Here is a 23,721-nt window from a genome sequence, read left to right on the forward strand (position 1 = left end):
TACTTCTTTTCCTATTATAATTTGTATGGAATTAGAATTTTTACTTTTTTTTTTTTACATTTACTTTAAAGGATTATTTAATGTTTGCTAATGGTTTGGTCTATAAAGTCTTATGATTTGAGTTTCAAATATTAATGATCATCTTTACTAACATCATAGTTGCCCTTAGCTCTTGATCCATTAATGCCATAAGAAATAATATAATGAAAACATAATGATAAGTTCTTTTAATTTAAAAAAATATTGTGCATTAAATTATATATACATAAATAAATAAACAAATCATATATATATATATACACACACACACACACACACACACAACCATGTTGAATACTTTTCTGTCATGATAATAAATATGCACAATTTCTTACAGCTTACAACAACATAAATATACATTAAATATGCACATTCAAGGGATAGGTTTGTAACACATATTTTATTTTGCTCCAACTTTGTCTTTGTTTTACACATTTATTGTGTCTTGTTTTAATAATTAATGCGCTAATAATAATTATCTTTTATATTTGTAGATGAGTTGATTTTTTGTGTGTGTAAGTTTTATGGTTATTGATGCTGTATCAATTGCCCCCCTATTTGCGTGCTAGAATATACATACACGGCGGTTATAATAAGAAAAATGAGTATTTGGGATACGTTCAATTTTCCCCACACCTCCCTCATTTCATTGCTTGCCCAAGAAGAAATAATAGAAGAATAGAACGAGAAGGGAAAGGAGAGAGACAGGCAGAGAGAGGTCTTTTAGTGATTTTCATTCATCATTTTTTTATGAAAATTATTCTATTCATTAAAAATAACTACCCTTATTACTTCTATTATCAATGATTTTTATTTCTACAGATTTAATCAATCCAAATATGCTAAAAATTCATTATTTGTAAGTTTTTATTATGTAACTTTTGATAAGTTATAGATTTGATCATTCTAAATAATATGATTTAATTTTTTTATACATTCACCTATTAATTATGTGTATAGAATTTTTTATGTAAAATGAACAGGGAAAGGTATTTTGAATTGGGTTGAAAGAGATGTATGGAGATTTGATAAAATAATATTAAATTTTAGGTACAACAATGACTGATAGGATTAATATGAACTAGAATGTAATATTGAGAAGTGATACTTATATAACTGAAAGGATAAACCCCACGTTATAACCTCACAATTTACTAATTCACTTATGGGAGTCATAAGGAGCCGGACACTGATTAGAGATAAGGAGCCGAGGCCACTGATCCGCATGATTCAAGATAAATTGTAATGAGTACACTATTTGAGAGTCATAAGGGGCGACTAATTGAGAGTCATAAGTGTAAAAGCAAGATATAAGATACCCTCATCTTAATATTTGATATAATATTGATTATTGATTCCTACTATTGATTATTAGTTACTATTAGTGATTGTTGATACTCATTTTTTATATTATATAAACATTGACCTTATGAATATTGATTTTGATTATTGCTTATAAGTATTGAATATGAATTCTAACACTATTGCATAATTATATAGCTAATAGATTGACAAGAACGATTAAATGATATATCTGAATGAAATTGATTGTATGATAAGAACATAATGATTGATTGATACTAGGGACCGGTACAAATAGCATATATCATGAGACACTAAACATCATTCAACACTACAGGAAATTCATTGAATACCGACAATTTGACCGTGGCTATTAATTGGCGGTTGTACTGCAGATACTAAATATAATACCACCAGAATTTTTGACGGTCAAATGACAGCCAAAATTACCGCAAGTATTCTCTTTTCATGACACCATTTACTAATAGTTTAGCTGCCATTTTTAAGTGAAAATTATTCGATGATTAAAACTGCCGGAAAAACCATCGGAAATGCCCCTAAAATTGAACCCCCTCCCTTCTTCCTCATTTCTTCACCTAGCTCATTTTATTTCGTCCAGAGAACACTCTTTCCCTCGCTAAACTCCGAACTCGTGCTTGTTCGATTTGTGAAGAGAATGTTGGCGAGCTTAACTCTGCCTGTGCCCTTGCCCGATGCCCTCACTCATGTTTACCTGCCCTAACCGAAGGTGATCTCCATGCATCTCCTTATTTTTTTCTTTAGTCATGGATGCTCTCACTAGATGTTTGCAAAAAGATTTACCTTGGTTTACACTTTTTTTTGTTAATATTCTTCTTGTTGGTAATACTAGAGAGGGAGTTAAAGATAAACTTGAATTACGGAGGTCAAACTTTGAGTCTAAAGGTTGATTTTGAGAAAGCCTTAAGCCTATATCATTTTGTTTTAGTCATGGATGTTCTCAATAGACATTTACAAGAGGATGTAGCTTAGTTTTATACTTTTTGCTGATGATATTCTTCTTATTGATAAGACTAGAGAGGGAGTTGCAGGTAGACTTAAATTATGGAGGTCAACCTTAGAGTCTAAAGATTTTCTCTTGAGTAGATCTAAAACTGAGTATGTGGAGTATAATTTTAGTAGTAATACACCTAATGAGGGGATTGTGACTTTGGGTAATCAAGTTTTTAACAAGAGTACACATTTTAGATATATTGGATCTATTGTTCAGTGTGAAGCTAAAATAGATGTGGGTTATCAACATAATTCAAGTTGGATGGTTGAAGTAGAGGAATGCATCAGGATTATTAAGTGATAGAAAAGTCCCCCTCAAACTTAAGGAAAAAGTCTATAAGATGGTGGTGAGACCTACAATGCTTTATATTGCCGAATATTGGCCATTAAAAGAAAAGCATAATACTAAGTTAAGTTTTGCAGAGATAAGTCACCTTAGATGGTTTGGTAACTTAAAATGGCGGCCTTTCGATGACCCGGTTAGGAAACTAGAGGTATTAGATTTGACTTATATTAAGAAAGGTAGAGTTAGACCTAAAAAGACTTGGCTGAAAATATTAGAAATGATATTTCTTTATTAAATTTTAAACAAGATTTAAGGTTGTATCGTTTCTAATAATTCATTTCACAACTATGTAACAAATATTTGCTTTAACGTCCAAATGATTATCTAAGAAGAGATATATTTGATGTATAATAGATTAGTGCCGGGTCGAAGAGGATTATTAGATGAATTTAAGGAGAGAGTTGAGACTTTTATTTTAGTCATATCTCAACTACCTTCGTTTAAGTCAGATGAAATAGTTAGATGTCCATGATCGAAGCAAAAAAAATCAAGCATTCCTTAATATCATGATGTAAATGTTGATTTATATTGTAGAGAATTTGTTCCAGGATACTAGATTTGGACCTCATATGGCGAGTATGAGCCACATAGAGATACTCATGTCGTTTCATCTACAGCTTTTAAAAATAGTTGATGAAGATCAAATGAGTACACTATATGAAGAACTTATTTTTGATGCAGTAGGTCCTAATTTAAGGACCAACATGAAAGAACCACCAAACCTAGAAATTAAAAAATTCTTTGAATTACTATATGACGCTCAAAAAGCAATTTAGGATGGTTATAAAAATCATTCAGAATTATTAGTTGCGGTTTGGATACCAAGTATCAAAACTGAATATAATATTCATCATGGATGTTTAAATTACTTCATAATTGGTCTTCTCAATAAAGAAAATCCAATAAATAATTTAATTCATGCAGATTTATATCGAACAAAGAAATTAGATTTAAAAATAGTTGATGAATCACCGTTACAAAATTTGATTATTTTATAAATAGATGTATATTATACTATAAGAATGATGCGAAAGAAGTTTATTGTCACACCAGCAATGCACATCGGTTTAAACTAAACTCGGGTAAATAACATCGTTAAAAGAAATATGTTTCAAATTCCTATTTATTTTATTTACTAATTGTTCCATGACTTCAGTGGCTCTATGCATCAATGAGTTCAACATATAATATGAGATGACATAAGGAGAAATTAACACTTTGTGGTGTTCTTTCTCATCCATCAGATGCTTAAGCGTGAAAATATTTTGATCAAATGCATACTTCATTTGTTGTTAATCCATGTAACATAAAATTGGAATTATGTACTGATGGTTTTACTCTATACAATTAGACAGCTTCAACATATTCTTGTTGTCCAATTATACTAATATCATACAACTTTTCACTAGAGATGTGTATGACTACCCCGTACATGTTCTTAACACTTATAATATATAAATCACATAATCCAAAATAAAAAATTGATATTTTTTACAATTGTTAATTGATTATCCCAAGTTCTTATGCGAAGAATGTGTCCTCACATATGACATCTCAACCTCTCCTTAGAGGTATATTGCTTTGGATCATTGGAGATTTTTTAGCTTATGATATTTATTTGGCATTACTTAAATTTTTTGATTTCAAGTTTATTAATATTATTTATTATGCCTATGTTTTACAAAAATATTTTAGGTGGTTGCTTAAGTATGGTACGAGGATCAGAATAAATTTTGAGAGGAAAGAATTTACTCGTCTTATGGTCATATTCACAAACATTAGAAAGTATCATACTAAATTCACCAAATTGAGAGAGTTAAATAAGCAAAATAGAGCATTTATCTAAGGGGGTTTAAGAAACTCTCTTCATACCAATGGTTCAATGCCTCATACTGAACATAGATGAATAATTTATTACACACCTCCAAACTTTCTTACTGAGATTTGAAGTAGAACCAAACCTCAATTGATTTTTCAAATAATATGGTTCCAAAATGACCAAAACTTTAAAATCATAAGAATTTATTGCAAATTTAAAAAATATAAAATTTGAACCGAATCCTCCTATGATCTCGTAGATTAAAGGAGAATTCTTTTTTGAATTATAATGAGCTTGTTTTATAACTTTAATAAATGATTAAACAAAATAAAGAAAATTAAACTTAAAATAAAAATTTCATTCACAACCCCTTAATAAAAGTTTTAAACCCTAAAATTTATTAAAGACACTTAATTTTTCTTGAGACATTGTAAATTGATAGTTCACCTATTGAGTAAAGCGCACAACTTATTATGTTTATGATGCTTTAATAGGTAAGTGAGTTTATGATGCTTTAATAGGTAAGGCTCATTGTATGGTGAATATTCTTCACAAAGTATTCTTTAAAATCTTTTACTGAAAAATGAATCCCAAATTTATAAGATTCAAATAACAAAATTGCAAATCATTGAAAACTTAAATAAAAAATACCCTTTGACTAAATTGAACAATTTAAAATAAAATAATTAGACAAATAAAACCATCTTTGAACCTTGCTTGAACCATGTAAGAACCATCTTCAAATATTGTTTGAACATTCTTTGAACATTTTTTTGAACCTTGTTTGAAAGTACTAACATGTAATCAAGGTTTGATCAATATTCGAAGATGAATCAAATAAATTTAAAGTATGTGGTGTGGTAATTCATTTCTTCCCACGGTCTAATATTGATGCTATTTTTTTTTTATATAACACCTAAATATTTTAAATGAAATAAGATAATCATAATTTGTGTAAAATTTAATAATTTATTAAAATAAATATTGATATTCTTTGAAGCTTAAAATATTAGTTTATTATGAGCTAACAATAGAAATCATATAAAAAAATTTAAGAATATTTGAAAAATCATTAATTTGCACCCACACTAATAAAAATTTCTAGCTTTGCTCCTCGAAAATGTACTAGGAAGTGGAACTATTGAATAACTTTTTATATAATGGGGATATTTTCATCATAAATGAAATTAATAATATATATATATATATATATATATATATATATATATATATAAATCAATTTTCTCTTTACAAAATTAAGCTTGATATTATTTTTTTGAACTATCAAGTATGTATATTTGTGTGTGACCCCATCAAATCATTGAAAATATGAAGCAAAAAAATATATGCAAAAAAAAAAAAAAATCATGAATTTTTGTATTTTTGATTAATTTTAAAAAATACGGAAGAATATTATAAATACTCAAGGCATGCATATTAATATGTAATTGCACGGCTAAATTTTCCTGTAATCTTGATATACAACCGGTCTTCCCCTTCGCTCTCCTTTCGCTGGCAGCGAGGACTGAACAAAATTCGTCGTGTCCTGTATCATTGATTAGCTTGATGGAAGAAGAAACCCTAGAAAGCTCTTATCACCCCTCTTTCCAATGCTGCGTATGCCTGTAAGTCTCTGTTCTCGAACTAGTCTCCGCCGAATTTGTTTAGACATTTTAACATATATACATTGATCCATGTGCAGCTGTGCTCTTTCGATACTTTTTGTTTACTTCTTTTTTGATTTCCTGTAATTTTTTTAGGGGCTGTTCGGTGGCAATATTTATGTTAAATCATGCCTAGCGGTACAAACGACCATTTTAAATCTTACAGAATCTTAAATCCCGTTTCTTGTCTTTTTTTACCTTAAATCCCCGATTTAGTAAATCCTGGTATTGGGTGGAACTAACTGTAGAATGAGTTCTTCTGTTGTTCTAATTTTCTGTCTATGAAAATTTGTTTTTGAACAATGAAGCATCTGCTTGATGGACATCAGTTATTTGATTATTTGTCATATTTGGTGCTCAGAGAAGATTCATACTGAGCCTTGCTAATATGATGTCTTCCTGATCAAATTCATGTTGGCAATTAACTCATGAAATCTAGAAACACCGATATATTAGATGCAGCAATTGGTGGATTTCACTAGCTCAATGACGAAGATAAGATAACTTTACCATACTTCCACACGGATGGTCCCGTAGAAGAATAGTATCACTGGATTCAAAGAAAAAGACAAAATGTTTATTAACTTGTGACGATTCAATTCGTTGCAGACGCATTTTTGCCTGTCAAAATGCTGTGACTTGCAAGGTGAATTTAGCTAAACTCACCCAAATTACTACCACATTAGAATACCAACTGTAATTTGAACAATTATCCAACAAAGCCACTATCATTGATGAATTGTTTTTATCAAGTGCCTTAGAATCTGGGCTAAAATGGTGATTATCAAAGAGATTTGCATTTAATGTCTAAAGTTTTATGATCAAGTTGCTGTCTTGATAAAACTGATAAAGGACAAAGTCAGTGATTCCAAAATTGAACAAACCGACCCAATTACTCCTAATTTGGTTCTACCTTGGCACTTCTAGCTAGCTGCCAACTCCATCTAGAGCATCCACTTCAGCAACCAATGCGAACTGACCCTATCTAGCAATCAAGCATTAATGATATTTGAAATGTTGGAAAAACCAGAAAAAATGGCATTGCTATCACTGTGATGATAAATTTAACCTCAACCATGTTTGCGAAGGAAATATGTTTGCAGAAATGATCAAGGAAGTGCTTGAACAAAAATACGATGTTGCTGAAGGTGCTGAAATCCTCCAAAAATCCATGCTATAGTAGACATTAGAGGTGAACTTGCCATAACTGTAGTGTAAGTATTGGTAGATGATGGCTCAACGCACAATTTCATACAACACTGACTCGTCCAGTTCATGGGATTACCCCTTCAACCCACAAGACGATTTCATGTTCTATTTGGCAATGAAGAAACATTATAGTACAAAAATAATTGCGAATAAACAACTATTACCGCTTCGAAAATAATGCAACAAACATGCAAATTCCACAGGATACTGGCTATTAATCTTAAACACGATTTAAATAAATTAAGACCAAAGACCTATGGCCTTCATCTAGAAATTAAGGATCTACAAATTTATGCGTGTTCTTGAAATTTATGCATTTGTACAAAATTTATATTCTAGTTAATCTAACTAAATATAATATAATTTTAACAAAAACATAAGAAAAAGAAGGAAGAGGGAAAGAAAAAATAAAGAAGATGAGAAAGAATTCATTAGAAATGCAAGTCTCATGCTTTTACTAGGAGATAACCTCTCTCGAAAGTTGTCAAGCCTCTCACTTAATCAAATAACTTAATATTAGAATTATAAGGAATTGCTCAACCAATTAGAAGTTTTATTTAACTACTAATTAGTTTTTTTTATATAGAAAAAGAAGATCACATAATAATCATAAACCCATGAAATAAGGATGTCACAAAAGAAAGCTGCAGTATTGTCGAGGAATCACAACATAATAAAGTACTTGGATACTAATATGGTCACAAAACTAAGAGCACAAAGGAGTCTTGCAGATTGTGCCCCATAAATGGGAACAGAGAAACTGAAAATATAGAGAACTTGTGGATGAAGAGCGCCAAATAGAGACTTGTGGATGAAGAGCCTTATCCTTTTATAAGGAGATAACCTCGCCTGAAAGTTTTCATTCCTTTCGTTTAATCAAATAATTTAAATCCAAAAGTTGAAGAAATTGTACATTGAATTACAAATATTATTTAACCGCTAATAATGAGTTATTCGTAATAGTTTTATATCCTTGAAGCCAGAGAATCAAATGCCACATATTGACAAAAACAAATGTAGATTGATTGCAATATCATGTGTTGCGATGTTAGGGTCTGCCTCTTTTTTATTCAAACTGAAGGATTCTTGGAACTAAAGCAATCGTTGATCTGATCGAAATCCAGCCTTTGCCGCCTCTTTTTTTTTTTTCCTTATTTTTATTCGAATTGAACATATGCATCTGCTTGATCGCATGAACTACTTTGTGCGGCATAACTTCTCTCTTTTCATCTGAAATATCATGGAATCGAGAGGGATGGATAACCATTTTACCCTTAATTTAAACAAATCCAAAGGAAAATCCTTTATTAAATAAATTTTGCATAAGTCTAGCTGGTTTGAGATGAAATATTTGCAATAATAGATGAATTCAAATGAATTTGATTAAATTAAAAATGTGAAATGATTCATATTGTTTCTTTTAATCCAATTGATGCTGATTCTATTCTGATTGGTTCCAAACGAGTCGATTGGGCTAATCGAAGCTGCCGCTGTTAAATTGAACTCGAATCAAGTGGATTTAACTCGGTATCGCGCCAATTTGTGTCGACTCGTTTTGATTAATGCCGATTTAATTCAAATCACGTTGAAATTGAGTAATTTTGATTGCATTAATGCCGATTTGATCAAATTAGGTTCAATTAATGTCAAATAGGTTCAATTAATGTCAAATTTGATGAATTTAATTTTTGATTGACTTCAAGTGACTTTATTTGATATCCAATTAACTCCAATTAGCCCGAGATAGGTTGTACAATGTCTATCGAACGTTTAAATTGAACTCCAATCGAGCCCTATCAACTCAAAGACATTCGATTAGATTATTACATTTAGAATTAAATTGGATTTGGGTTGAATTACAAGGCAGGCCGAGACAGTGCTACGTTATTGGGTATCTACCTAAGGGGAATCCTAAAGGCGACGTCTACATTGGGCTATGAAAACCTAGGTCCTAAGGAATGAACTTAGGTAAATCGACCCATACAAAAATGAGGTCTACACGAGCATTATGTGCATATATGCTGATGCAATCAAAAAATTTGGGAGAGGGAGGGCCCCAAATTTTTGATCACAAAAACAAATACTCTTACTAAGATAATAAAAATTCAAATAACTCATAAAAATTAGACTAATTAGACTTGTACACACTCTTTGATAGAATGGAAAAAATATTAAGAGAAACAATCCGCAAGTGTGTGTATAACATTTTGTAATAATTCTCTTTGCACATAATGAACAAATTGTATACAGTGTGTACAATCTGTGTATAAGGTTGTTCTACAAACTGTGTACAACCTTATGCACATTTTGTACAAGTCTTGTACACAATGTGTACAAGATTTTTGTATGCAGTGTGTACAAGCTTTTGCACTGTACACAATGTGTACAAAAGGAATTAATACATAGGTTGTATGCGGAGCAGAAGATTTTCCAAAAGATTAAAAAAACATAAATAGTGTACAAGTGCAGAATGCATTGAAAAGTGGAAAGACACCACATAAATCATTGAGTACCATGTATCTAAGCAAAAATGTCACATATTGTTTCAATATTTCTAATTGAACTTCGGAAACTTTCAAAAATGAAAAAAAAAATCATGTCTTTTCTATTTTTGAGGCATTCTTCATAAGAATAAAATTGAAGCATACATACTAATCCCTACAAATTTACCGATAAGTTTAAACCTACAGCTCCTCCCACCAAATTGACTTCCCATTCATCCAACCTTGGCATCTCTGCACTATCCTGTAAACTTCCCGTTCTTCTTATCTGAAAGTTTTTAGCCTTCGCGACCTGTGAACATATCATCTCATCATGGAATTTAACGTCATCCAAAGCTGTTGTTAACCTCTGTGTAGAAGAAAAAAAAAAATCCTGCATACACATACCTTATACACGGCGGATCCACGAAGTCTGCTGATGCCCTCCGTGAATCTCGCTGGATTCGGCGCCGTTCGCGTCACTTTCCCGTGAAACCTGCGACGACGGCCTTGATCCTCGCCCTTTTCGCGTCTATAAAATGCGACCGAAGCCCTTCTCATTCGCGTCTCGCTGCCTCGCTCCACTCCCTCACTTCCGATACCTCTGCTCTTCCAACTCCACATCCCATCAATTACTCTCGATCTCCAGCGCCTGCTCCCGTCGACCCATCTCCACTATCGATCTCCCTCTATCTCCATCCAAACCCTGCCGCCTCCAACTCCTCTTTATTTGATCAGAAGACCCAGTCTTCGATCCTCTCACCCGACCCCAGCTCCCTTGCCGACTACCTGTGCCGACCCAAGCACACACACAGAGAGAGAGAGAGAGAGAGAGAGAGAGAGAGAGAGAGAGAGAGAGAGAGAGAGAGAGAGAGATTCCCCTACCTCCCTTGTTGTTGAGCGACTTCACTCCTTCGATCGACGTTCCCTTCCTGTCTTGATCGGAGGCAGCAACCAGGAGCTCGTTGGCTGTGAAGGTAGTCGGCCACTTTTCACGTGCTTCTTCGGCCAAGTCTCTTAAACAGAGAGTTTAAGAGACTTAAACTCTCTGTTTATAAGATTAAGCTTAATCTTATTTTAATTTATAATTAAGTTAAATTAATTATAATATTAATTATAATTAGTTTATCAAAATTATAAATTAAAAATGATTTATTTATAATAATTTAAATTAATAATTAATTGTATATTAAATAAATAATTTTAATTAGTTTTTGATTAATCATAAATTAAATCACTAATTAAGTTATGATTAATTTGAAAATTAAAAAAAATTAATTATAGATTAAATATAATTAATTATATTTTTCTTAATTTAATGATAAAATAAATCTAATAAATTTATAATTAATTTTAAATAGTTAATTATATATTAATTATAATTAATTTATCATTAATTATAAATTATACATTTTAGTTTATAATTAATTATGAATTGAATATAATTAATTATATGTCAAATATAATTAATTATATATGATTTATAATTAATTATGAATTAAAAAAAAAGATCCCTCCACTCTATTACCTCGGCTTACGTGTCGAACCGGAAAACCGCCCCAAGCACGTCTTTGGTGTGCGTGGTGGGATGGGACCCCGGTGCGACACCTACGACGAGGTAGGCGAGTGACCCCTCGATCCATTTGCCAACCACGACAACCCCGCGAAGGTATGAAATTTTCTAAACTCAAAACTCTGCTTCAACGTTTGTGACAAACCGGAAAACCGCCCCAAGCACGCCTTTGGTGCGCGTGGTGGGATGGGACCCTGGTGCGGCACCTACGGCGAGACGGGGTCGCTCATAAGTACCTCCGAGCAGGGGGAAATCAAAATTGCTTTTAAAAAATGCTTTTTAAAACCACATACACGCTTTTATTGCGCGTGGTGGGAGAAAAACAAAAATACAACCGCCGCGGTGTCTCACCAACACCAACCGTGCACGTCTTTGTTGACGTGGCGGGTAGGCGGCCTCTTGGTTTTTCCCCTAAACGGGGAGACGTCGGGAGGCTGCCGAAATTTTGTCCAAAAGGACAAGGACTTGAACTAAAAATGAACTATGATTCAGACTTGAACCTGAACTGAAGCAGAGGACTCGGGCTTGTATTTGGACACAAAATGAACTATAAAAATATTTGAAATGAAATTGAACATGAACTTGAACTCGAGTGAGTATGGACTTGCAATAAATGATTTAAGTGAACTCAAATCAGAAAAATAACAGAGGAGTTGGACTCAATTTGAATGGCACTTGAACTTGAACTTCAAATAAAATTGAACTGGACTCAAGTAAGAACTTGATTGAACTCTACAAGTATCACAGTGGACTTGATATTGAACATTCAAGCGCAAATGACTTGAATCAAATCATAAGGCTTGAACTTGCAAATGAACTCCAATGAAGACTTGAGTTAGAACATGGTCTTGAGCTCGAATGACAACAGGGGACTTGATTTGAGCTACAGAAAGAACCAAGGTTGAAATGAACTTGATGTAAGAAAGGTCTAACTTCAATTTGACCTTGCACATTGAACTAGAATTAAACTCATAAGCTTAAGCTTGAAGCAAGGAATATGAATTTTAAAGAACTTGGATCTGAATGAAGCATTTGAGTTGAGCCAAACTTTGTATTGTTCAAATAAGCATCAATCAATGAAATAGGGGACTCATGAAGGAGGGCATCCAAGTGTGATCAACATGCAAGCAAAAATCAAGTGGAAGTGCAATCAAATAGCAAATGATCATTTGTGATATGCAAACACTAATTGACAATCATGGGTTCTCAATCAAGACCAAATGGATAATTCATATAGAGGGGCATGACATAAGTCACTAAGCAGTGGATCGGACCATCAAAATGATAGCAAGTGTCAACCATGCAAGCAAATGTACAAAGACTTGTGGATTTCAACATAACTTGCTTGAAAATCATAACACAAAGACTTTCTCAATGTTATAACTCATTCATAACGATTATGTCACTTGAAGTAAAAATGCTAACAAGTATAACTCACCCACAAGCATGTGTAAGGAATACATGGAGAACATTTAAGTGGCAAATGATCAAGATGAGTTTGCAAATGAAGGCCAATGATTTATAATGAACTTGGGCATCCCCAAGTACATGAATGAAGCATGCAATAATGTGATGATCTCTTCACTGAATCGATTTGCAAATGCTACAGAGAAGGAATTCTAGATGAGGGTACTTGTTCATTAAAGATATGTCAATTTGAAAGTTAAAAGTGATCCTATTACATTCAACGCAAGTTGATGCATAAGTTATCATAATCAATGATATGGAATGTTGTATGAGACATGATTGGTCGGCACAACTTCAAGAAAAATTTATGAGATCCTGAATGAACATTTCACAGATGAATGGTGACGGTCGATACACAACATTCATAATACTTATGCTTTTGAAAGAATAAGGCAATTACAACAAGTACATTAATACACTCATTAAGAGAGTATGAAAGATATACAACAAGTGTAACAAAGAGATACAAGCATAGGAGCTCCTACGAGTTACTACAGAAAATCCCTGTGTATCTAACGTGCTATCCACAAACAAACCCAAAGGAGTTCTAATGATAAATTACTCACTGGTGATGATTTGGAAAGTGCAGTAATATGCATATAAGTAAAGACATGAAGATACAAAAATCCTTACAATCAGTGATAACAGACGTGTTTCATAAGTAATAAGTTATCTGCGAGCATATATATGCATATGAGATATCATCTAAAGGCAAGGGTGGTAAATCAACATGCTCCTATAAGCTACTCTACTATGTATTCAATGTGTATCCCACAAGCAAAATACATAAGGACTACGGACCAAGCACAAGTTTCTACATGCTACTGTGAAAGATTGTCTACAAATGATTTCAAATTACCCCCGCACGTGCACCGTAGTTTGTATACACATAGGTACACTAAAAAGGGTAAAAGCAATCAAATACCTGCAAGGGCCCCGATGAGCGTTTTATTGGTACACACGTAACGTCTAGGAATGCTGCGCAAGTAAATAAATTTAAACCCAATCCTCCTAAGCAAGTAAATGGGAGTCGACAAGGTTCAACAAATAATTATAAAATGCCCCCAAACACCCGCATGGGCCCCGACGAGCGTATTATTAGTACACACGTGACGTCTAGGGATGCTGCGCGGGTCAACAAGTGAATTCAAGTTTGAACCCGATCCTTCTATACGGATCAATAGAAGTTGACAGGGTTCGAACAATCAAACAAGTATACGGTGATGGTGACCGGTATATTTGTTTTAATACATTCATATTAGGCCTTCAATGCCTATAACAATGAGAATTCACTATCAAGGGCATAAAGCTTACGAAACCCAATCCTCTGTCGACAGCCCAACATAGTTGACGAGGTTCAATCCATAAAGAGAAATGACCCCAAACACCCCGATGATGGCCGTGTTGAATGCAGATCTCAACCGATACGTTCCTTAATGGCGTTAAATCCTTGAGATATGAATCAATAGGATATGATCGATAGGGCACAAAGCTCTCTGTTAGCTAAGGTGGATTCAAATTTGTCCCCTTAGGCAAACATCCATCCCATGTCTACAAGGTCCCCTTGGACGAAGTAACCCATGGCTGCCGACAAGGATCCTTCTGTCAGGTTGGGTCGACTACCTCCTCTGACTAAGTAGACCAGGGACCATGATGGCCCGGGACGACGGAACCATGGGATCTTGATCGGGTCTATCATCCATTCCCCCACCATCCGCTTTAAGTTCCAGATGGTGAAAATTCCAATTTTAAATATCAAATTTCTCAAATCTTTCAAACCAAATTCCAAATATATGAACCTTCAAATTCTCAACACCCAAATCTTCAGATTTCCAAAATTCCGTATCCATTGCTGCTACTATATGCCAGATGCACGTATCTCTATACAAATCTGATTGATGACTAGCCTTAATCGAAAGTTCTCTCTCGTGATCGGGAGGGGTAATTAACTATAGGGGCTTGCGCCTATAGGAAACCCGAACTCAGATCATAAAGTCCTCGCAAAATGAGGGCGAAATCTCTGGGTAGTGTCTTATCTACAAACCCATCTGCCTTCCAAAATTTACCTCGAAACTTATTCAGTTAAAACTCCCTCGCCGAAAGAAAAGCGCGAGCGGAGGCCGGGGCCGAATTTTCGGAGCCCACAGCTGTCTCCATCGTCTTAATCGGTTCCTTCAAAATTTTGGGATGATTCGCGGAAAAGTTTTATTCGGTGAAAACCCTAAACTTTGGGAACCAGTCACGGGGTTTTCTCAAAAGGAGCGCAAACTAAAATAGCTTGGCCGGGTCGTTGGGTCACGTGTTATTAAAAAAATCCAAGTGGCTGTACAAAATAAATTGACCCAAAAAAATACGTTTCAACCACGGATTGGAATTTAGACGAAGAGCTACGTCCGGATTTTGCACATAATAATTTCTCCTAATCATGGAGGTAGTCCAATGGTTGAAAATGGCTTCATAAACTATAGGAGGTATAACGAGCCTCTTCTAAATGTGTTTTTTGAAACCTTTGCTGTTAACAGTTTTTATGGTAGTAGTTTCCAATGTCCAAATATTTGGTGGAAAAGGTCTCCCAATAATTTATGACCAAAAATGACTGGAAGCGCAACGTATGGATTAAATCATTCTCAAAATTTAAGGTGGAAAGTATTAATTCTTTATGAGCTTGTGCAGTTTAAAATGCTTCATTTTATTTTTAATTTTTGCCTATCTCTTTCTCTCTCTCTCTCTCTCTCTCTCTTTATATTTATATATATATATATATATATAGCTGTAGAAATTATTTGCAAGTCATCTCATATTTTCTTAATCCTCTATTCTCTAATGTTGTCTTTTTGCCATTACAGGGATCTACTCTTCAAGCCTGTTGTTCTTGGTATGAAAGTATTTCGGATGATTTAACTTCAGTGGATGATGTCTTCTTCAGCAGATTAATAAACGTTTTTTCTTGTTCAGCATGTGGTCATATGTCATGCTTTTGGTGCGTGCATAAGGCTATGCATGTCTTCCGAGCATCCCATTGTGCTATATGCAGGCAGCCCTACATTCATTTCCCTAGCATATGCCAGCTGCTTCACCTTTTGGTCTCGAAAATGGAACCTGTAGCATATAAACGAAGGGAAAAAGAAGTCCTAGGTATCTTGCTGATCTTTCAAATATAACTGTGTCGATGTCCTTTACCTTATGAGTTTTTTATTTAAGACTTTGTCTTGTGATATTGGACCTCTAATTTTCCGTCGATTACAAAATATTAATCGTGGCTTAGATTTTTAATAAACTGACACGTTTGATACTATCATTCAATGGTTCTATCCCAACTATTTGGAGTTGGCTGTATCTTTTTTTTTTTATTCTTGTTAAGTGTTGTATGAGATGTTAACTTTATTTTTTATTCATATTAAAACTTCTAATTAAGTTATGTTTTTTCTATCATTTTTGTTCCTAATCCTTCCACATATCTATCCACCCACGTTAGGATTTTCCCTCCATTTTATACCAAATCATATAGTCTATATATCTCTACCTTAACTTCAAAACTTGGCACTCCTATCGTATCTTTATTTATTTCATTCTTCCTAGATTTATAATTTATATTTGTCACACTTATCTATGACTTGTGCGTAAAATGATTTTTTAATAGTAGCTGATAAATTGAATAAGAAGGTATACAAAGTTAAATATTTTGATATCCTATATTTTTAAATCATTTAAATATAATACTAAATTATCAAACAATAAATATCTTTTTCATATTGTTTAGGTTGTTCTATTTTAAAGTATTTTATTTAAATTATGGTTGAACAAATCTATGGTTGTTCATATATTAATTTATTATTTGGGCATAGAATAAATTAAATTTGAGATTCCTCGATTAAGCACGATCAACAAGGCATTCTACTTTGACTGGATCTTTAATAATTAGGACCCAAGATAACATGGTCACCTTCATTATATTAATAAGAAACAAAAGCCAAAACATTTAACATGACCATCTTAAATACACAAGGGAGCAGGTATGGGCCTGGTTCACTTTGATTTTAAGTCCACTATTACTAGAAATCAAATCAAAGTGATCATGGAAGTTGGAAAATTAGAATGAGCTGACAATGATTGTACTCTTGAACCATTCAGTTCGATTTTGATTTTAGTTAGTGTTAGAAAACAATTAAATAGGCCTCCTTAAAAAAAAAAAAAAAAATAGGCCTCCTTTAGACAGCAATGTAATTACATAAGGCCATAACTGACCACATAAATATGGGAAGATATAAGGAAATTTGCCTAATCAATTTATAATAAATGATGATAGTAATTCAATAAATAAATCCCTTCCCATTAGGAATCAAAGGACTGGAAGAAAGAAGCTTCCTTTAGCGTGATAATAGGGAGAATTAGGGTTGGCGAACAGCCAGCTGAGGCCCTGCAGCCTGGTGGAGAGTTGCATGCTAGCTGGTGGACAGAGAGGCTCTGTAGCTAGCTGGCAGGAGCTGATGCGTGATTTAAACGCATATACAGTTGTGGCTTTGTTCTGACAGATGCAGGGAGTGATCAATGTAGGAGGCAGCTATCATTGTAAATGGCATGATAAGATTTTCACATTTCTCCTCAAGCTAGAAATATATGTTGATCATTCCTAATTTGGATGTAAGGTTGTCAAATTGAGATTGATCAACAGCTTCAGTAAGGATATTAACAGTCTCAAGTTTTGTTGGAGTGTAATTAATTTGGATGATTCCTTGATAAAAATTTTCTTTTATAAAATGTGTATCAATTTCAATATATACTTGGTTCGATCACGGTGAACAAGATTCTTACCAATGCTAATATAAAATGTGTATCAATTTCATTATCATAGGTTTTATAGTGGAAAATTTAAAATCTTCGAGAAGGTGTTTAAGCTATGTACTTTAATAATTTCATTGGCTATAGCCCTGAATTATACTTTAGCACTTCTTCGAGCTACTGCATGCTATTTTTTTTTGCTTCTATGCATAGCTAAATGTTATCATATAAATGAGCAATAACCATATGTTGATTGAAGATCAGTTACAAATCCTACCAAGTCAACATAAGTGCATATTTCAATACCTGTGTTAGACCCCTTCTTGAAGAATAATACTTTTTAGGTGTCTTTTTAATATATCTTAGTATCCTATATGCAACATCAAGCTTCTTCTTTATGGGGTTTATTTATAAATTGATTAACAATATTAACAAAAAAAAAAAAAAAAAAAAAAAAAAAAAAAAAAAAGATCTTGTGTGAGATATATAGATAAGTTTCCCTATTAACTGTAGGTATCTTTCTTTGTCAACTAAGGTAGCATCTTTCTTGTTCTAATTTTTTTAATGGATCATTGTTATGCTAGTTGGTTTACCCCAAAGCGTTCTAATTTCTTTTAGTAAGTCTAAATGTATTCCTGTTGCAAGGTGAATACTGAATACCCCTTTGCTTGTCTTATTATTTTAGTGCCTAAGAAAATTTTCAATAAACTAAAGTTGATTTCAGATTCTACAGTTTGGACACCTTTCATCCTGTACATTTCTTCTTCATGATTTTTTGTCAAGGTGATTTCATCAGTATATAGGTTCAGGATAAAAGTTTTACCTTCTGATGTTTTGTTGGTGAATAAATTGTGCTCATATTGTTATTTAGAGTAGCAATGCCTTTTAATCACTATGGTAAATCTGTCGAAAAATGCTTTTGGTGATTGTTTAAAAACATACGGAGATTTCTTGAGTCTATAGATTTGGTTTGTATTACTCTCTCTCAAATACGAAAGAAATTGTCATGTGGACTTTATCTTGTAAATCTCAATTTAGAAAGAGAAAAAAATTACTTGGGGTTACTTAGACTTTTGATCGCCATGGTAAATCTAATAATGGAAGACTTGGAGAAGGTTTATTTGATACCAATGTTTTCATGGAATCTTGTTTTATGCAGTAGGTGGTACCACAAGGGGATCTTATTTCTGAGATGATTTCATAACCATCATCAAGGCTTCTTCAAAAAAATTGTAGAGGAAAGATGAGGAAAACTTAGAATTCTTAGAGGATGTGAAATATAGACAAGTATGGAGGATAGAGAATGGAGAAGGATGAATTACGTAGAAGCGAGTCTTTGATATGATGTTGAACAATATCAGAATAATACTACATATTTTTCATATTCACAATGGCTGAAAGGCTACACAATTTATAGGAGATATTAGCACTCCTAGAATAGGCAACAAGGTAATTACCTAAGGCTATAACCGGCCATATAAATGAGGGAAGAAATAAGATGGTGATTTGCCTGATCAGTTTATAATAAAGCATGGTAGGAAATAAATCCCTTCCCATTAAGTGTCAAAGGACTGGAGGATGGTTGCCATAGGCATGACAATAAGGAGAATTCAGTGCTGGAGGACAACCAGGAGGGGCTGTGTAGCCTGGCGAAGGGCTGGATGCGAGCTGGTGGATAAGCAGGTGCTTGCAGCAGGTACTGCAACTAGATGGCAGCAACTGGATGCTAGATTTGAATGTAGGGTCAATTACAACTTGGTGCTGGCAGACATAGGTAGTAATCAAAGCATGAGGCAGCTATCATGGTAGATGACAATGCAGGATTTCCACAGCTTCAGTACAATTTTATTTGACTTAACCCAAATTAAACTAAATCAATTGATTTATACAAATTAAATAAAAAACTGAAACTAAATTGCACTCAAACTACATTGGATCAATTCTTTGTGTGTAGTTTTTTGTTTTTCAGTTTAGGTGGACTTTTTTATAGAATTAGTTAAAGGAAGAATAGTTTTTTTTTTTTTTTTCAGTTTAGGTGGACTTTTTTATAGCACTAGTTAAAGGAAGACTCATTGGATGCCTAACTTTTTTTTTTTAGTAAGATCAAATACATTTAATTTGAGAGAAAAAATGTTTGAAAAATGAACATAACTAGGGCTGCAAAAGAACCGAGCGTTCCACAAGCTACTAATGACTCCACTCGATTACAGCTTCATGATTGCTTGTTTAAGTAATCAAACAATTTTGAACAATTTTTAAAATACTTGATTGTTAAATAAACAAATATGAACATCCATGTGTTCGGCTTGTTTATGCGCATGAACAATATCAATCAAAACTCATGAATAAGCTCAATAAGAAGCATGTTAATAAGCTTATTTAAATCTTTATTTTGTATATTTTCACATAAATTTATTTTTATTAAAATAAAGTATTCTTATTATATAAAAAATATTTAATTTTTTATGTTACACTATTTTAATATAATGAATTTATTCATAAGCAGTTGGTGTTTATTCATGTTTGCAGTATTTTTTGCTTACAGTATGCATGAATAAGCTTGTTTATAAGAAGAATAATTTTATGAGCTTGTTTGTTCGTGAACGGACTCGTTTGGTATATCGAAAATTCTCCCTATATCTATTTGCGAATAGGTTCTAGGTGATTGTTTATTAGTAGTCTCGATAAGACTCATTTGTTTAAAGCTCGATAAGCATAAACGAACTGAATATGAACCAAACACATTACAAAGATGAACATCTATTCTTTTAAATGAACCAAGCTTGAACACAAGCAAAAAAGTTCGAATTGAGTTTGAACCAAGCTTGAATAAGCTAATAATAAACAATCTCAAATATGAATACACACATACTCCGCTCAGTTCATTTGTAGCCCTAAACATAACTAAATTGCCATTGAGTAATGATAATAGCACGAGTGATGCTTCAAAATAATATAAATATATAATTAAATAGTAAATTAAAGTAAATCATTTTCTTTTGTGTATTAGTTGTTTTATATAAATTGAAAAGAATTCTCGCTGTGTAGCCACCTACCACTCAACAACATAAGTGTAAATCTCAAAGCAAAATTAAGGGTTTTTAGCCACCTTTCATATATTTATAAGTTCTAGGGACATTTTGCATTCTTGCTGCTTGACAAAAGTCATGAAAATTTCGAAGTAGACTCAATGGCTCTAAACCATCTTTCTATTCTTATCTTTGGCAACATTTGCTTGATAACCTTCTAGCTTTTATGGCTAACACCTTTAGCTCTCTCTCTTAGGAACTTAATATGTGAAGTTCTACTCTATGGAATACTGTTATTTAGGAGTCATCTTAAAAAAAAAAAGGATATTTCATTTTAAAAAGAGGCCATGCTAATATTTTATAGCTTTTAGAGTCTCACAAACTTCTATCCTTCACATGTTGATAGCAACGTTGAAGCCATCACTAGCAGACTCCTATCGATGCTTCCCCACTTCCTTGTCGCTGAGGGTTCAGAGAAATTGGGTCGGAGCAAAAGGAGGAAGAAAACCAATGGTCCTTTTTTGTTTAAACAGGGATGGGATAGGCAATAAAGGTTGTATGGACTTGGGAGGAGTGTCGTAGTGTTCAGATCTGTGTTTTACGGGGTTTTGAGGCTTACGAGAATTTATATTTAAAAGTTTAATTAAAATTTAAAACAAATTGAAATTGAAATGTGTATTGACATTCTAAAACTTTTTTTTTTTTAATTTTTTGCGGGTCTCAAATTTTTTGTCGTCGCCTCGCACATAGATAAATATTGAGTTGTGCTTTTGTGCAGTGGATAGTTAATATGGGTGTATATTGCAGATATTTTCGAAGTTTCAAATGTGTTGGCATAGTTTGCTTCATAAAACAGGCGATGGTTGCATGGTTTTGCATTGCACGGTGTTCATAATCTGTCGTTTTTATTGCGTTCAATCGAATTGATGGTGGGGGATGTCACACCTTATTTTGACCCCCCAATCAATCGAGCGTGTAACATAGAAGGAGAATTTGAACAGAACTCCTAACTAACACCTATTATGAAATATCTTTATCAGAATCAAGGAGTAAGAAGTAGTCTATTAGGAATATCATAATACCAAGCTTTATACTTCATAATAGGAAGCATACGTAATATACCTCAAATAAGAATGCTCATTTCAATTGAAATACAAAGTTTTACTAAATTTTTTTTAATTTTTTTTGAATATCCAAAAGTATGTACATCTCCCACTCAGATCCCTTTATACACCCAAAAAGTGTATGTACACAAAAGAGTAGTCAACTGTTATGATTACTATCCCACTAGCTCCTTTTCTTTTCCAGCAGTACAATCACTGTTAATGAGCTAGAGCTCAATGAAATACACAAGTAATCCATAAGAAATAATAACACCATTTTGACAATTGATTTAAAACGTATATAAATTCCATACTGATTATAAGAATATATAACATCACTTTCTTATTTCATGTTCAATCCATTTATACAAGTCATATGATGGCTATAAGCTTTCGCATCATTTCAGCTTTCTAATTCAAGGTCGGGTATGAATTCTTAACTTTTAGAATTAAAGCTGCTATCTCATTCAACGTTGGGTCCGAATTCTTAACTTTTTGAATTTCAAGAGTATATGCTTATCTCGTTAGATCTTTCACCTTTACTTATGCGGGCATATTCTCAATATATGACTTATTTCACTTTTCCACTATCATTCATTTCTTTTATAATTATTACTCAATGAATCAACAATTTATACAAGATACACTGGAATAAAATGAAATTAATGCTATTATAAACCTATCAAATATGAGTTTACAAATATATAAACTTTTTTACTATTTCTTATGCATCTTTTGAATATCTCATTTTATTAGGAGTTTGTTCTTTTAGGTCCTGTTTTTTTTTCTTTTATACACACATTTATCAAACTCCTCATTCAACCTAAATCCCTTCATTTCCTCTTTTCTTATTGAATTCAACAATCCGCTTGTTGAACCATCAGATAACGAACAAAAATCAACAAAAGAAAAAGACAGAAAATCAAAATAAAAATTTTTTTCCACGTAGTCCCGAAATTCTGCAAGAAATCCCGTTACTTGACTGTTCGGCACCGCTAGCATCGCTTCTCCGTGATTCCTGCAGAACTTCCGTGGGAGTGTACCATTTTTGTGTCGTTAAATACCGAACGAAGCCAAGGCTTCGACTGCTTCTGCTCTTCCACGCTCATTCCGCTCTTGCTCTCCCCCGATACCTCCACTCCTTCGACGCTCTCTGCTTCCACGACCTCCTCTCCCACACGATCGAGCTCCCGCCACTGCTACGATCCCAAACCTCCGACCCCATCCCGATCTCCACGTGAAACCACTGCTCAGCCCGACTCCTCTCCACCCGATCCTTCTTCCTCTATACCGAGCCCTGCTCGTGCCGATCCAGAGAGAGAGAGAGAGAGAGAGAGAGAGAGAGAGAGAGAGAGAGAGAGAGAGAGGAAGGGAGGGAGAGATCGACGGCCTACCTCCTTCGACGAGTTCCCTTGCCGCTGGATCGGAAGTTACTCCATTTTGATCGGGAGTAGCTGCAAGAGCTCGCTTGCTGTGAAAGGTAACTTTCTCCCTTTACGCGCTTCTTCGGCCTATCCATAGCCGAACCCGAGAGATAGAGAGGGAGAAGAGGGTATTTGATTAAGTTTAATTTTGGTTAAATATTAATTAGCTATAATTAGTTTTAATTATAATCATTTTTAATTAATTATAATAATTAATTAATAATTAATTTTAATTAAATAATTATAATTAATTATAATTAATTATAATTAGTTTTAATTAATACTCTTTTAATTATAGTTAATTATTATTTATTAATTATAATTATTTAAATTTAATTGATATTAATTAATTATAATTAATTGAAAGTTAATTATAATTAATCATATCAGTTAATTATAATAATTATAGTTAATAATCTTAATTAATTATAATTAATTAAGGATAAATATAATTA

The 23,721-nt window shown here is 33.2% G+C and overlaps 1 protein-coding gene across 2 annotated transcripts in view; it reads left to right on the top strand.

Annotated features, from left to right (window-relative positions):
• The first annotated feature begins 5,994 nt into the window (after window positions 1-5,994).
• LOC110109384 (E3 ubiquitin-protein ligase PRT1) overlaps window positions 5,995-23,721 on the top strand; it is a 67,089-nt gene continuing 49,362 nt past the window's right edge. For both annotated transcript variants that reach the window (XM_020840437.2, XM_020840438.2), the window contains exons 1-3: window positions 5,995-6,163; window positions 15,778-15,806; window positions 15,887-16,066. In XM_020840437.2, coding sequence (XP_020696096.1) covers window positions 6,105-6,163; window positions 15,778-15,806; window positions 15,887-16,066 — 268 coding nt within the window. In that variant the 5' untranslated portion in view covers window positions 5,995-6,104. The remainder of the gene's footprint in view (window positions 6,164-15,777; window positions 15,807-15,886; window positions 16,067-23,721) is intronic.

Source organism: Dendrobium catenatum, unplaced genomic scaffold, assembly GCF_001605985.2.
Source record: "Dendrobium catenatum unplaced genomic scaffold, ASM160598v2 fragScaff_scaffold_231, whole genome shotgun sequence".
In the NCBI taxonomy this organism is placed as follows: Eukaryota; Viridiplantae; Streptophyta; class Magnoliopsida; order Asparagales; family Orchidaceae; genus Dendrobium; species Dendrobium catenatum.